The sequence below is a fragment of the Pipistrellus kuhlii genome, unplaced genomic scaffold (genome assembly GCF_014108245.1).
Source record: "Pipistrellus kuhlii isolate mPipKuh1 unplaced genomic scaffold, mPipKuh1.p scaffold_m20_p_6, whole genome shotgun sequence".
In the NCBI taxonomy this organism is placed as follows: domain Eukaryota; kingdom Metazoa; phylum Chordata; class Mammalia; order Chiroptera; family Vespertilionidae; genus Pipistrellus; species Pipistrellus kuhlii.
In genome coordinates, this window is record NW_023425562.1 from 7166343 (window position 1) to 7183680 (window position 17338).

At 43.1% G+C, this 17338-nt stretch overlaps 1 protein-coding gene across 7 annotated transcripts in view; it reads right to left on the bottom strand.

Annotated features, from left to right (window-relative positions):
• Positions 1-17338, bottom strand: part of DHX35 (DEAH-box helicase 35) — a 55960-nt gene that overhangs the window by 20054 nt on the left and 18568 nt on the right. For all 7 annotated transcript variants that reach the window (XR_004984321.2, XR_006740265.1, XR_006740264.1 and 4 more), the window contains exons 8-13: positions 15680-15739; positions 9268-9380; positions 8219-8315; positions 6996-7154; positions 4000-4210; positions 1074-1198 (exon numbers count right to left, since the gene is read on the bottom strand). Coding sequence is in view for 3 of the 7 variants with exons in the window: in XM_036418038.2 (XP_036273931.1) it covers positions 1074-1198; positions 4000-4210; positions 6996-7154; positions 8219-8315; positions 9268-9380; positions 15680-15739 (765 nt within the window). In the remaining 4 variants the exon portion in view is untranslated. The remainder of the gene's footprint in view (positions 1-1073; positions 1199-3999; positions 4211-6995; positions 7155-8218; positions 8316-9267; positions 9381-15679; positions 15740-17338) is intronic.

Below are 17338 nucleotides of genomic sequence, written 5' to 3' on the forward strand. Positions count from 1 at the left end.
ATGAACTAACTGACCTAGATATGAGGAAGTTTCATAAGCACAATAACAGAAGCCACAGAGGCAAAGACAGAAAGACTTTACTGTGGAAATGTTTAGAATGTTTGCACATTAAAAAATAATAATAAACTTAAAAACGTAAAATACAAGTAACTAGAAAAACTGTAAGAAACACTGTGGACAAAGATTAAAATTTTTTAATAGTTAAAGGACTCCTGAAAAATACTAATAAATACTAATTCTAAGAGATAAATGGCTTAACAACATAAAAGTATAAAGAGTACAGTAAACTTTTTTTAAAAAAACTACCTTATGAAAAACAAAATAAAATACAGATGGTACTTTTCTACCTTCTTTCTCCTTCCCAACCATCAATCAAACTAGCGAAATGCTAAAAGAAAGTAACGTAATATAGTAGGGGCACAATGAGTAGGGCATTCCTGTGCTGCTGGAGTTTATACCGGTAAAGCAACTTGGCCCCATGTCAAAAACCTGCAAAAGGACTATGGCTCTCTGAACCAAAAATTTCACACCTGGGAACCTGCCTTGGGCAATAAGCAGAGACACAATCAGCCACAAGACCCTTCCCTGCAGCTCTACCAAGGCCTTCTTGACTTCCCCAATCATAATACTCTCACATGCAGGCCTAAAACATCTCGCTGCCCCTCCCGAGCTGGTGAAATCCCATGAGTTTCACATCTCACCACAGGTATGACTACCTGGGTTGGAGGGCCTGCCTTTGTCTCTCCCAGCACTGGGCACACACACTGTAATAACTCATTACTTGTCTCTGTTCCCCAGTGGACAAGGACAGGAACTGATCTGGCTGTATTCCCCCTGAAGTCTGCACAAGGCCTGGTACAAAGCAAGCACACAATATAGGAGCTAAAAAAAAGGAAATGGAAATGGAAAATGGAAGGAGAAAGATGAAGAAGAAAGGTGGGGGGGGGGGGGGGGGGGCGGGGAGAGAAAAAGAGAGAAAGAAGGAAAGAAAGCTGACATGCCCTATAACAATGTCCTGACATTCCCCTGCGAGCCCTCCAGCCTCCCTGGGCGCAGACAGAGGCAGGACTCACCGACATGAAGTGGAACCTGAGGACGTTGTCAATGCCCAGTGCTTTCAGCTGCAGGATGACAGGGGCCAAGTTGCTCCGCTGCATCTCAGGAACAGTGGACTGAGGCAACTTGTCAAAGGCTTCCTCTGAGGATAGGAAATCAGAACTGTTTGGGATCAGATGTCACAATCAAACACAATCATTATGACAAAGGGACAGTTTTCCACCTCTAACAAGAGGCTCTAGGATTCCCGATCAGATGCATATATTATGATATAAAGTTATTTCATGTTTAAAGACCATTCTACTTAAATACTTTAGCAATTTATATCTTTATAAATAATATATCATTATGGAAGTTTATCCTCTTATTTTTTGGATACTTTTTTAAAATGTGTTTTTTGTCAGCAAAATATTAAATCAAAGCAACAAGTGTTTGCTGAATCACTACTGATGCCCAGTTACAATTATCTCTGATTGGGATAGAGTAAATTGAAAGGCAAGAACAGTACATATAAACACTAAAGAATAATTTCAAAATACATTACCAAAACAGTAACCAGAATATAATAAATGACCAAATCTTATGAAGAGCAAAAACTGTCCAAATGAAACTCTTTGAATCAATGAACCAAGCACATACATCACACTCATATCCCAATGGCTGTTCCAAAGATTAATGAATGCTTACATGCCTGTCCACCAGGAGCAAAAGGTGACTTCTCACAGGAAAAAGCACAAGGCACAGAGGTGCCAAGATGGGAGGGGCAGGAGAACAGGGAGGGAGGGGAAGGGACTTTGGAAGGCCTTCTTATAAAAGCTAGACAGAAAAGTGGAGGAAATGAGGGAGGAAGAGATTAAATCCATTTTGTTCATATTCAGAAAGTTTATGGATTATACAGAGAATGCCCCACCCTCAAAACCCTCCCACATCAGTCAACAATTTAACTGTGTACACCCTCCTTCACACAGGTGGCCCAATTTCCATGAGACCATTAAGCTGCAGTTAACTAGAGAAAAAGCAAATCAAAATAGCTCTATCACTGAAGAACTTCATAAAGGTCATCTCTGAGAAAAAACCAATACTCTCTGGAGTAACTGATACAAATTGTCAAATGTCTGGGTCTAACTGGAAGGTTCTGGATTACAGGCAACAGCAGGAAGTTCAAATGGGATACCGCTTTGTGTTTCAACAGTATTTTGGGAATAGCTTTTTGGTAGGATAGCCACATTTCCAAATATTAAGCTGACCAAGGGAGAAGCAAAGCTATCAGATAAGAGGACAGCCCCCCTGAGAAGACACTCACAGGAAGTAAGTGCTTCCTAAATGACACTCAATGAAACACCACTGAGGACTTAAGTGTGATGCATTGGGCCAGGAGCTGTAGGAGCCATAGGCCATTGGTTTTGAGAAGCTTCCGTGATATGAAGGGCCTGGGACAAGACCAGAAACAGTGACTCCTGAGATGAGGTCCCAAAGAGTGGTCCTCCCAAAGGAAAAGGGAGATTCAGAGAAGGAAGAAGCATGGCCACTGAAATAAAACTGAGGTTACTTTATGAGGGAGGTGCCATTTGAGAGAGGATGTGAAGGATACAGAGAATGTGTGCGCTGGGCAAAGGAAACAGCTCAAGGAAAGGCATCACAGGAATGAGAGGTGGGTGTGGGAAAATAGAAGGCATGTTCAGGAAGAGTGTAGTGCAGCTGTGATGCAGCGTAGGGGAGGTGTAGGTGGATTGCAGGAGAAGATAAGCTGAGAAAAAGTTGTGGAAGGTTCTGAGAAGCTCTAAAGGGTTTGAGCAGGTAGCATGCTCAGAGCTGTGCTTTCTGAAAGTTCATCTAGTAATAGGTTAGCCAAGAACGCCTAGAGGCTGGACAGAATGCACCCCATTACTGTCAACGGGCCCTCCCTAACCCCACCTCTACTAAAACTGCTCTGCTAAGGAAGACAACATACCTGCCTGTCTTTAGTCTGTACTCTTCTATTAGATTTCTTTGAAGCATGAAATTATGTTAACCATTTCCTCAATAGGGGGGCGGGGGGTTGAAGGGCTGTCAATAAAATCAGGCCCAAATACTAGATTTCAAAATCCTCCCCAACAGGATAACTCTCTGCTCTCTGCTTCCAAGGCTCATTCCTTTATGGCAACCTTCTCACACAATATGTCAATCTGTGGGTCTGCCTCCATCACCAGGCTGTCAATGACCACACGTGGCCAAAGCCATGTCTCACCTAGTCCTAGATCTCCAAACCCTGGCACCGCACCTGGCTCTGTAAACATTTGCTAAAAGAAAGAATGGTGTCAAGGACTGAACAAGGGCAACAGTAACCAAAAAGGAAAGAAGATACCTGGTAAGTGACTGCAAATGGATATTGGACAGAGAAGGGAATTGAAAATATGATGTGAAAATCAAGTCTGAACAATTGAGAGAAATCTTAGTGCCGTCCCTCACACAAGAGAAGTGCAGAGAGAGAAAGAGCAGCTCTGGGACATCACTGTCTATAGACTCTATAGGGAAGGCTGTCTTCAAGCTGGAGAGAAGGCTCCTTAAGGGCCAGAACAGTCTTGATGTTATTTATTTTGCTCCTTCAGAGCCTAGCATGGTGCACAGTACAGAGCACGAGTAGACCAACTCTCTGCTTTCTATCAGTGAGATAGATCTTGCTACTTGAGCTCTGCAAAGATGCTGACTAGAACTAAAGATGGCACTCCCCATTGGGGGTTCAGGGATCCCAGAACAAGAAAACAGCACGCTGATAGGCGAAGAGGGACTAGTAGCAAAGAAGTACTACATTTGGAGGAGCAAGGTGGTGGGGGCCAGGTTACAGAGGGACATGTGAGGGAGGCTGGCTTTTGTGTGAAGTCTTGCCCATCGAGGGTAAATATAATACTCTCCAATGTCCAGGCTGACAGAAATAAAAAACCTTTAAAAGAAAGCCACACTCACCTGTATAAAGACGATAACATTTTCCGGAGCGGCTACGGCCACCACGTCCTGCTCGCTGGTTGGCTGATGCCTGGGACACTGGGACCACTACCAAGCACTCGATAGCTGTCCTGGGATTGTAGGCTCGGAGTTTCATGAAGCCACAGTCGATCACATATACTACCCCACTGATGGTAATGGAGGTTTCTGCCACATTGGTGGCCACTGTCACCTAAACTCCCCACAGAACAAAGAGTAAAAATAAAAGTTATTTGCTTCTTTTCACTTGTAATGAACTATTTAGTTGGGTAAACTGCAAAAGCGTAAGTATTAGGGTCAGGGTGCCCTGAGTGTGAATTCTTCCAGAGCATGTGATTTTCGATAAGTTAATAAACCTCCTGAGCATGGTTCCTCACCAACATAATATTTACCCCCTTCCCAGTGCTGGGCTCTAATCTTGGTACTTGGCCCATAGTAAATACTCACAAACACTAGTGTTTGCCTTTTGTACAACTAAGATAAATCACCACCCTGTACATGTAAAACCCATTTATTCACTCACATTCTAGCTATTTTCTGAGAGTTTGTGCTTTGCCAGGCACCGTGCAAGGTGCTGAGGATATATGATGAACAAGAAAGAATACAATACTCCTGCTCTCCCAGAGTCTAGTGTGAGAATGAAAATACAACAGAGTAAGAATATAACATTACACAGTATTTAAGGTGTTTATTAAATACTAGTGACCTGGTGCACAAAATTCATGCACATTAAAAGGGAATTAACTAGAGGAAATATTTTAATAGTGCTATTTTCCCTTTCTCTATAATAGAAGTATCAGATGAAAGAAAATTAGTAAACTGTATATGAAAATCTCCCTCCTGTCAGAGCCTGGGGCACACGAGGGACCTAGAGTCAAGTCCTTACGACCCACACACACTTCAAAAATGCAGGAGACCCAGCCGGCCCCACCTCCATCAAGTCCCTCCAGGTAGGGGGTGCAGCCTCAGGTCCCCCAGCCCAGCACCAGGTGGGTTCATAGTCTCAGGTCCCCTGTAAAGCCCTGTCAGGGCGGGGGGCATGGCCTGAGGTCCCCCATCAAGGCCTGCCAGGGGCTGGAGAATGTGGCCTGAGGGCCCCTGTCAAGCCCCGCCAGGCAGGGGGCGTGGTGTGAGGTCCTCTGACCCAGTGCTGGAGGCACAGCCTGAGCTCCCTGCCAAGGGAGGCGTACAGCCTCAGGGTCCCTGGCCTGGTGCTGGGACAGGGAACATGGCCTGAGGTCCCTGTCAAGCTCTGCTGGGTGGGGGGTATGGCGTGAGGTCCCCCATCAAGCCCCATGGGGCAAGTGGGGGGGCGCGCAGCCTGAGGTTCCTCACCCCGGCCAGGTGCCATGCAGCCTCAGGTCCCTGCTGTTCGGTCATGACATTATGGCATCCCAGGTAATTTGCATATTCCTCTATAATTATATAGATTATAGTAATGGGCTGTGCTATTTTAGATTGGATGGCCAGAGGAAATCTCTCTACAAGGTGATTTTGATCTGAGACGTGAGTAACAAGAAGCAGCCAATTCTGAAGATACAGGCAGAAGAAATACTTGAAAGAAAGGAGAAACAGCCAGTGCAGCCAGTGTCCAGACATGGCCAAAGATGGGACCCCCCATCGAAGCTGGAGAGAGGCAAGGACAGATCATGCAGTCTCTGTGAGCTGTTTGCATTTTATTCCAAGTGCATTGGAGCTGCCCCTGAAGGATCTGAAGCAGCAAAGGTCATGTACAGATAGCACTTAGAACTTTCTAAAGGCACTTTTATTCCTATCATTTCATAAAAATCTCCCTATCATTTTTACATAGTAGACACATGCTATAAAACCATCTGTCTACAAGTCATTATTATTTATGTTTTACAGCTGAGAAAACCTGGCCTTGAGGTTGAGTAATTCATCCCAGAGCACAGTAACTCCGGAACAGGACCACAGCCACCTGACTGGTTGGCCACAGCTCACATTTCACTGGGAAGATTCCAGCTGCTCCCTCCCACTGGCTGGAAGCTCACTTCCAGTGGCTGGAAGGCTGAGCACTTTCTTCCAAGTGATCCAAATTAGGAGCGGATTGTCAGACCATCCCCCACCAACTGTATTCTTTGTCACCTGCTAAGTAGCTACTACAAGCCATTTCAGGCCAGTCCTGGGTCTTCCCCATCCAATGGAAGGGAAATGGGGTAAGGCCCAGGAGGACAATGAGCAGGAAGCAGACTGGCTGCCTGCTGGCTCCTTCAAACCAATGCTTCCTTCCCACCACACCCTTCCCCATCCCAATTTCAATGCTAAATATTTTTAAACCACACCTTAAATTAATTAACTTAAACCTGGCACTACAGGCAAAATGATGCTTCAAACCAATGGCTTAGGAACCACTAGTAGTAATAGATTTATTGTTCCCACTGATCACAGTCCACCAACACGGTCCTGCAAGCCAAGGCAGTGTGTGTCATGGGGAAATACTAGGCAGACAGGAAAGAGATAAGAAGTCACCTGCTCTGGTAATTACTGTCAGAGTGACCCTTCTGTGGAGCAGGTTCAGAAATCTTTGCAATACATTATGTATTGTGTGCTTTTCAAAATACTGCACAGAGCCAAAACCGGTTTGGCTCAGCAGTAGAGTGTTGGTCTGCGGACTGAAAGGTCCCAGGTTCGATTCCGGTCAAAGGTATGTACATTGGTTGAGGGCACATCCCTGGTAGGGGATGTGCAAGAAGCAGCTGGTCTATGTTTCTCTCTCATCGACATTTCTAGCTCTCTATCTCTCTCCCTTCCTCTCTAAAAAAAAAATCAATAAAAAATATATTTATATAAAAAAAATACTGCACAGAAACATGGAGCTCTTAAAGAAACCTGCTTATATAACAAGTTTTACTCCAATGTAAAAAAAAAAAAAAAAAATTCTTTCCAATGCACAGCAAAGGGGCCCCAAAATGATTCCAGTTGTCTGCAAACACCCGTGATCATAAGGTTAGTCTCACCTTTCGGACACTGCGGGACACCCTTTCAAACACTTTCATTTGCTCAAAGGAAGGCAGTCCTGCATACATGGGGAGGATCCGGAGGTGTCTCTTCATCCCAGTCCGGCCTAGTGCTCGAGCCTGCTCGATCAGCATAGACACAACGGTTTCTACCTCTTCCTAAAACATCAAACCAGGAGCCAAAGAAACCAAAATCAATTTGAAGTTGAAGCATATGAAAGATACGAAAGTTGGGATCAGGATTTTAACTATGGTCAGATTCATGACTCCAGTGTGACCACATTCTACTCTGGGGTGGTATTTAATTAAATGCTACCCAACAATGCTGCCCATGAAGTGAAAATTTGCAACTGTTGGATTAATAAACAACGATTATATAACTCAACTCTGAGGTACTGTGACAAACAAAGCAATGCATACATATGAACAAGCTGTGGCAGAAAAAATCGCTATACGCATTTCAAGAAAAGGTTAGTAGCCGAAACCGGTTTAGCTCAGTGGATAGAGTGTCGGCCTGCAGACTGAAGGGTCCCGGGTTCGATTCCAGTCAAGGGCATGTACATTGGTTGTGGGCACATCCCGGATAGGAGGTGTGCAGGAGGCAGCTGGTCGATGTTTCTCATCAATATTTCTAGCTCTCTATCCTCTCCTTTCCTCTCTGTAAAAAAATCAATAAAATATATTTTTTAAAAATAATAAAGAAAAGATTAATAAACTGTGGAAAATGCTCAACAGTGGAAAAGTTTCTAGCTGGAGGGTAGCTCTGAGCAGTGTTACAACCCTGAGTGAACACTTGAGCTTGTTCAATTGTCTTTCCAGTGATGTGCCCACTTAGCACCCCCAGGATAAGTGGTGAAGGTATCACTGGAAAAGAAGCCTGCAGCAGCAACCTGCACACACAAATGTACCCGATGCAATGTTCAATTTTAGTAAACAGCTATGGAATGAATGTGTAATATACCTTGGAATCAACTAATAAATTTCAAAGACATTGGTCCTTTACAGACAGAACAGGCAGGAGCCAATGACTCTCTGACTATGTAGTCAGTAGATGAATGACATCAAACCAAACCATTTTTTTTGTTGTTGCAATTAAGTAACCACAAAATACAATAAAACATAAAATAAACAGCTAAGCAAAGTAACAGCTTTCTACAATATATTAATTCTGGTGCTGCCGTAACATGTCTGTTCATTACAGAGAAAAGGTCCATTGGAATTACCTGGCCAGTAAGAAATGCTAATATGTCTCCATCTCCCTCTGTCTGGTGAATTTTCATGACGGTTTCCACAGTTGATTTGATGTAATCTGGAACAGGACTGAAAAGATATATGAGTGAAACTCATCACTACAATACACACTAGTTATAGATCCATTACCCTGGTAAATCTGGCAGCAGAATCTCATGCAAGGTAGTTTAGGTCTGCCCAGTAGTAATCAGTATATGAATAAATAAAATAAGCATTCACTTTATTTTTTTAAATGCAACATTTAAGAATAATTCATAATTACATGTCAGCTATGATTTTTATTTTTATTTTTTTTGCTTTATTTGCAAAGAAACAAAAACAATAAACCTATGCAAATTGATGGGCTATCTTTAGCATGCAAAGATGTCTGGCCAGTGAAAACAGAGGGCTACTCCCAGTGCTAAGCCCCACTCTTTCCATTTTCCCTCCTGACTATTGGCAGCATGTCTGAGGGATGGATGGAGCTGATGGGTGCATGCGCTGTCCAGCCAAAACAATTCAGAAGTCAAGCCCCCAACTCTCTGTATTTACCATCCACTGTCTGTCTTTCCAGTGATGCACTATAGGAATTAGGATGACCCCCTTCCTGTCCAAGAGGGCTCCTCCCAAAACTGCCAACCAGCCATTTTGCTAGGATGTAGGGAGCTGAGACCCAAATGATTTAAAGATATATGAGTGAAAATGACAGCTGTCTGCCTAATCTCAGTTCTAAAAACTATCAACCCGTCGTCCTTCCCCTATCCTTGTTACCACTTTGCTCTTTCCTACTGAGCTTCTAACTAGATTCATAAAAACTTGCACATTGGTGTCAAGAGTTTAAACTAAATTTGCTAGTGTTGTTGAGTAGGATTTCAGGACATCCTATTAATGACAGGAGATACAAAATAATGTCAGGAGACAGAGTATACCTCTCCTCACCAGCCTGGCATATCACCCTCGGAAGACATGCAGTTGCTTCTCATTCCACAATACAGGCATAGCTTTCTAGGCACCATCATTAAAAAAGCAAGTATCATCAAACCTTTGTAGATAAAAGATATCCACAGGAAATGTCCGCCCTTCCACTGTAAGGATCACACATGTATCCCTGGTTGGGTCACTGGTTTCATTTTGATTAAAGAAATCCCGAAATTTCTAAAAAATAAAATAAAATAAATCAATTTTTCATTCTTTTAAAAAAATAATTCATAATAATCCATGGGGAAAAAGAAAACAATACAAAAAAAGAATACAGAGCAGGGAGTTGACAGTAGAATACAGTAGGATACATATATAATACAGACTATGGGTTGCAAAATAGTTATTAAAAACTGTATTTTTATTATTGCAAATTTGAGGGATCACATTTCAGTGATAGACTCTTTACTAAGGTTTGATAAAAACAATAAAGGTTAGATGTCAAAACTACTTGCTGACGTCTGCCCCATACCCTGTTGAGAGAAGTGGCTCTCAGCAGTTCCTCCCAAATGGGTAGCCTCACCCTCCTCTATGGCACTTGATCTCCAGACTGGCAGTCTATGAGGAGGCCCAGAAAGAGCGCTCTGGCCAACACTGGGGCAAGGAGACACTACCAAAGATCCCCTCTGAGGAGAGGTGCCCCAAGACACACAGAAAAGCCGAGCCTGAGAAGAGCTCAGTGACCAAACCGGCTGGACAGTGAGCGCTGGATGGGAAGCTGCTGTGCCAGCGGCCCAGGGGGCACAGGCACCCCATTAAGTGGAGTGTGTCAGTGACCTTCCTGTCCCCCAGCTGTATTCCAGTTCCCCGGGGGCCTGCTTGGGCATGAGTTTTTACCCTCCCGGGAGGCCTAACTACGTGATCACAGGTCCTGTCTTTACTTCCCCAGGTGTCTTTACTAAGCATGCCCATGCCTGCTCCTGGAGTCTGGGAGCCCTGGGATCACTGAGGAACTGCATCAAATATTAAATGAATGGGCTTGGGGGAGTGTTTCTAAACTGGATTTAACCACCAAAAAACCTGGGATACTACACATTAACTTCAAAGTTGTGTTTGAGAAGAGTAAGCACAGATAAAAAAGTGCCTCATGCCAACAAAAGAACTAAATTGTGTTATGAAGAACCATAAGGCACTATTCTTTACTTTGGGGAAAATTCCCTTTGAGTAATTTCAGCCTTTCTGTGTCCTATGAGTACAGAGCATAGGCATGCTAGAAGGGATCCACGAGCAAGTGAGGAGAGACATTCTGATGTCCCAAAAGAGTGACAGGCGTGCAAAGAACCAATCACAACATGAACCGAGGCAGAATGACTAAATGGCCAGAAGAGAGCTACAAGTTACAAGTGAAGAGGATGCGAGGTCAATGACTGGCTCTTGGGGAAGGCGGCATGGAGGGGCAGTCTCCCTTGGCTACGCCTCACGGGTGGCCGGGAAGAAGAGACACCCTGTCCCAGGAGGAGAGCAGAGTGGACACTAAGATGGAAAGGGCCCCTGACAGAGCACAGAGTCCAAGGTTTAGGGCAGGCCAGCTGTGAGTAGCCCTCCTGTCTATAAAATGAACAAACTGCTACCTACTCTGTAAGACTGTTGTGTGGTTCAAATAAAGTGTGACTAGAATGAGTGCACAGTAAGTGTCTGTGTTATCACTCCAAAGGGGCCCAAATGTCACACTACACGGGCACTTTCTTAGACAAGACCAGGGCAGTGAGGAGGGCGTATTATCAGACCTGTTCTCCGGGTGCCTGGCTCTGGTGGTCATTTTGGAGAAGGGCAGGTGTGATAAGAGAATGGAGGCCAGCAGACTGATTGAGGGAGGTACTGTAATAGTTCAGAGGAGAGGGAATGAAAGTGTGGACTCGGCAGGGCCGTTTGAAAGCCAAGCACTCCAAGGGTAAAGACTGACAGGACCCGGCGGTCAGGGTGTGTGAGCACATGCCCGGGCAAGCTGGGGAGGGTGGAATTCTTACCCAATCACATCCCCAAGCAATGAAGTCCTGAGCCTGAACCATCACGACAATGAGAAAGGGACTGCCACAGAGAAGCCGAGTGCCAGGGTGATAGGAGTCCCAGGTCTATGAGTTTTGGTGGTCTGGCAGCTTAGGTTAGAGAGCAGAGTACAGTCAAGTTCACCTCCAGCTCAAAGGAGGTGGGCCGCCTGGAGAAGGAAGAGCAGCCAGTAAAGCAGCCCGAGGGGAAGCCATCAGGGAGGCAGGAGAGAGGGGAGATGGTGCAACTCCAGGAGCTGCAGCAGAGGAGGAAGATTTTAGGAAGGGCCTGACAGAGAGGCTTTTTGGAGCAAAAAGACAAGCAGAACAGGGAGGAAGTTGATGCCTTAACAATGTTGCTGGAGTGGGCGGCTACCCCTTAGCTGCTCAGGAATATGTGTGTTGAAGAGTATAGATGGGAAGTTAATTTTTCAAGAAATAAAATTTAGCATTAACTGAGAAGGCACAAAGATCTTTTTTTTTTTCAAATGTGAAGATGACTAATTTAATGGATTTCATTCCAGTATTCTACACTTCCAAAACTGATTCAAGAATTTAAAGTTAGAATAATAATTTACAGTAAATAAAAAGCATTATAAGCACAAAGTAATAACTTTAACATAAACATTAACACATCAAGTAAGCAATAAGCACGAAGTGCTGTGAAGTGAAAACTGTATACTTTTGAAATAAATTCTGGATTTGGAATATTCTGGAATAATCATATTAAGTTTCACTTCCTGGCTCCACTTTTGTTATTGTATTTTAAAACATTTGCACTTGCCTTGTGTGGTGGGTATGAAATGCAACCACTATACTTGGATATTTATTTAAATTTAATTTGCTCTGAAGTTCCCTTCATGGGTCTATTGGAAAAATCAATCTGAGTTATTAATAGGAACACACACACACACTCCAGGATTATGCAGAGATTCTAGTAATCTTACTTCTGTAAGTCTCTGAGATGCTCATTTTACCCTGGATTCTAGAAATATGCTTGATTTCTGCATGAAAGTAGATCTGTTTCTGTACAAAATGAGACATTAGGTTCTATATTAATGCAAAGAGCTGTGGCATTTAGGTCACAACATACATATTCCTGCTATTTCATTGGGGAAAATCTACTTATCACTTTCAGGAACTTCTTATACATCATTTTCTTAGTCTTGGCATAGACACATAAACTTGTACTCAAAACCTGGACACTCAGTTTCTTAACCCTTTACTCCTCTGTGCCCATCATCTCTTCTTGGGTTGCTCAGCTATGTTTTAAAAGGAATACTTCTTATGTTCGCTGAGAAGATAACGGTAGCCTCAGGTCTCCTAGATTCAAATCCTGCTTCTGTTGGTAGAGCTGGCATAGAGTGGAGTGGATATTTTGCTTATTTTTTTCTATCCATTTAGATTTCCTGGAAGGCACAAGATCTTAATCTTTAAGACCTTTGCCTTTTATCTTTATTTGGAAATATAAAATACACACAGAAAATTACAGGCTAGAAAGCAAATAAACATAGTATCAACAGTGTATACATTTTGAGGCAGAAGGACAGAACAGAAGGAGTGAAACAGGCTCAACACATCTGGAAAGGGGGTCGCACTGACATGGACATACAGTAAGAAAGAGGACAGCCTATGAAATGGAATGAAAATGACGTGGACATCAGCTGGGTTGCCTTCCCCACAGCTTCCTTCCCTGGGCACAGAAGTGGCTTTTAGCAGCCATGTCCACCTCAGGTCCAACAGGCCTTGACCCACACGGATTAGTCCCAAGTGAGTATCTGACCCAAGATGACCCCAAGTTCTCTTCCCAAGTAGCTGGACCTGTGACCAAAAACTGTGGGAGTAATCAGCAATCCCATTTTCTGCCACGTGGCTAAAAGCAAATAAAAGAAAACAATAGCACGTGATATACTACTGGTCAATAAATACTTCTTAATTATACCTGGTCATGTTTTCTGCAATTGTTTGCTTAATTAGGCTTCTATTAACAAAGCAACTAAACAATGTGACCAGCCCAGTCATGCTTGCCTCTGCCTCCCAACTGCAATCACTGCTGAGCCACCTGGGCCCTGAGCAAAACCAGAGCAGGTGGCATCATCCAGCCCCCAGGCAGTAGGGACTGGAATTAGTTGGTCACCCACAGATCCAGCAGCTGGGGGACCAGGGATGAGTTCTGGCATCTCCTGGACCTCTTGGTCAAATGCTACCTAAGCCACACCCTTTCCCACTCCCACGCCCACTCCTATTTTTCCTCCTTCGCCCTCTTCAGCTCACTCCATTCCTCTTCCTCACTCACTCTCACATGGGAACTCATAAACCACGCCCCACATGTACCTACACTCGCACAGAACTGATTCTCTCCCTGAGGTCCTCCCCTCATGCACAGAGACTTCACCTTCACCCCCAGCACGGGGCAATTAAGGGATAAAGGGGTGAGTTGCCCTAGCCCATCAAAGGCCGGGCTAAACAATGCTGAGGTCCTGACATGCCTGCATCATAGTATCCCCACAGCATTACAAATTTCCTACATTCATTCTACTTTCCCACTTAAAGAAACCACTTCCAAAAAGTTGATCTATCTCAACTACTGTAGGCAGGACTAAAAGAAGCAAATTTTTTTTTCTATGTCACATCAAGGCAATTATGAGCAATAAGTATCATTTAACAGTTGTTCTAAGAAAAGACTGGGACTTCATAGTTTTCAAACAAAATAAAAACTGTTGAGGATACTTTTTACAAGGGAAAATAACAAAGATAAGATGTGAAATAGAGATGTTTTGTGCAACTTAGCCATGGAGGAGGAAACAGGAGAGGTCAGGTATGGTCCTCAAAATAGCATTCTAGCAGGTATTGTGGGTGAAGGACATGAGAATTAATTAAAGAAGGCAACCAAGGAGCTGTGCCCCAGAGGTGATCATGGGCAGACTTAAGACACCAGCCTCCTACAGCCTAGTGAGAAGATCTGCAAGCAGCCTGGGTGCACATGCAGACCCCTCTCTTAGCCATGCTGGGGTTTTTCTCTCTCCCAGTTGTTTGGATCCTAAAGCCACAGTGAGGCCAGGCCCTTCTCAACTGGATTATAAAACTGGCCTCTTAACTGCTATTTCCACATCTCTCTGGTCCCTTCTACACAGCACCAGAGTGCTCTTCCTAAAATCAAGTCAGTATGATCAAGTCACATCCTCAGACCCTCCCAAGGCTCCCAACCAGGCGCTGGATGGAGTTCTTCCTCCTCTGGTTGGCTTGTAAGGTCTTCCATCATCTGACCCTTACCAACTTTCCATTTTAATCAGCTTAACAATAACCCACAACCTTCGGACCAACTAGCCTTTCCATTTTAATCTCCATTGCCTCCTATTCAATCAAAACTCATTCAACTCACAGCACCTACATTATGCCAGACACTGTTGAAGACATTCAAAGTCCAAATCTTCAGGGAGGGTACGTTTCATGATGGGAGACACACAATAAACAAACACTCGATATACACCTAATGTCAATGCTAAACAGAAGGAGAAAAAAAAAGAATAAGAAGCTGTATAGCAAAAGGGGCCCTACTTTAGACAGAGTGGTCAAGAAAGGTCCCTCTGAGAGTATAGCCTGGTCAAGACTGGAATGAAATGAGGGTGGAGTCATGAGAACGTCTGAGGGAAGAATGGTGTAGAAAGAGGGTTTTTTGGAGGAAAAGCAAGGGGACCAGTGAGGATGGAGTGTAGGAAACACTGGAGAATGTGGCAGATCACCCCATATCAGGCCGTACAGGTAAGACTCCCACCTTACGCTTGACTCCCAGCCCCATGCACACATGCTTTCACACCCTGTGCTCTGTGCAAAGCTCAGGACGCCCTTCCCCACCCCTGCCCATCTGACAAACTTTTGTGCATCTGTCAAACCCAACTGGATGTCCCTCCGCTATGAAAGCTTCTGGACACCTTCCAGCCAGCTGGAGTTAGGAACTCTCTCCTTGGCTGTCTCAGCACCGTGAACATGCTGAACTGTAAATACTTGTTTATTTTATAGATATGACAAGGGGTCAAAATTATTTGTTGAGATGAGTTGCTATCTGAACTTAAATATTAGTTAAGAGAGAATAATAATATAAACTTAGCCATAAAAAAATGGACATTATTTGTACAGTAAAAACTTCAATTGTACAAAAATTCTAAATATAAATGCTAGCCATAAGTAAATGCAAGAAATATAACCTCATACTAACAAAAGTAATAAAAAGAAACTGCCTGTAAGAGGAGAAACAGTATGTAGAGAAACAAGACAAGTAGGTATTATGAACTCAATTAATTACAGGTTGATTTCCACCTACAGGCTAAAAAGGAGTATCCTCTGATCCCCCGGAATCTAGGTCATCAGATGGCCCCATAAGGGAGGGAGGCCATTCTGCCAAAGATAAGCGCTTGTAGAGATAACTTCCCACAGTCACAGCCAATGATTCCAGTGTTTACGGGGGACAGGAGAGAGGGAAAATGTCCTTACCTCTGCATCCAGAGTGGCTGAAGCCACAATCAATCGAAGATCCCCTCGTTTTTTCTGAATCTAAAAATGAAGGCATCATAAAACAGTAACTATAAAATTTACGGATGAAATTTGATATCTGAAATTTATAATAATTTAAAATGTGTATTTTTGGGGGTAAGAGGGGAGCTTATAGATGAAACAAGACCGATCACAAGTTGATAATTATTAAAAGCATAGGTTAAAATAGGGTTTATTATTCTATACTTTCCAATTGCACAAAATTTTCCAAAATAAAGAGCTAAAACAATTTAATAGAAAGTAAAAAGAAGCTTTAAGATTTGAATTTACTGCAAGTAAAACCATTTTTCCTGGCACCTGGGTCTCTGGATAGTCAGAATCTGTGTAGACAGGATGGGAGAAAACCCCACCCTGTATATAGATAAATTATAAAAAAGTAGTTTAAAAGCAAACAAACAATAAACGATAACACCAAGTTAGAAATATGGGCAAAAGATAGTAACAGTTATCAGAAGAAAAAGATGATCAACAGGCATAGGAGAAATTATCATATAAACTATAAGAAATATATATAATAACAATGAGATTCTTTTTTTCAACTATTACACTGGCAAGGAAGTTTTTTTTTGTGCTAATATTTAGTGTTTGCAAAGACTCAGTGCAATAAGCGCTCTTATTATATTGTTCTTAAGAAGGTAATATAGGATAAGCCCTCATAAATATCAAAGTCTAAATCTTTGACCAAGAAATAAAATGATAATCGAAATAACAGCAGCAGCTAACAAATGCTGAGTTCTGTACTATTCCAGGGTCCCGGAGGACAGCTGTGTAGCGTACGCACTGTACAAAGATGCCTGCCTAAGGGGGCCAGGGCATCTGAAATCCAGTGCACAAGCCCCTCACTTGGCTGGGGACATCCTCCCAGTGGGGGAATCTTTTCCTAATTTGCACAAAGGTGTCTTACAGTCTATTTGTGACCCTAGGCCAGATGCCATCCTAAGAATTTCACACTGTCTACTTAAGCCTCATAAAAAATTATGATAAAGAGCAGCTCTGAGCTAGAGAACTCTCCTCAGTATGGAGAGGCTCTATCCCAGGCTGTACCCACTCAGCACATGTGGCTAAAGAGCCTTAAAATATAGCCAGTATGACTGAGGTACCAAATTTTGTATTTTATTCTATTTTAGCCAATTTAAGTCTAAGGTGGTTAGTGGCTACCATATATGAAAGTGTACTGCACACACACAGACACTTCTATTATCCTCATTGTAGATATGAGTAAACTCAGCAGTCAGTATTTGAACCCGGCAGTCTGACCCAGGTTCTGCTCTACCACTACTTTCTAAACTCCTGAGATGGAATTTATCCAAAGAAAACAATCAGAAAATTTTAAATAAAAAATCAGGAATGGGGAGAGGATGGAGGTAAGGTAGAAACAATAATGACCATGAGTTATAATTACTGAAGCCAGATGTTGGGTACATGGAGGTCATTAAACCCTCGCTTTACCAGGGTATGTTTAAAACTTTCTATGATAATAAATTTTTAAAAAGATAGATGAAAAAAAGTAGGAATGCAACAGATTTAATTATAAGGGTGCTCACTGTGACATTATTTAAAACTAGAGGCCCAATGCACAAAATTGTGCACGGGGGTGGG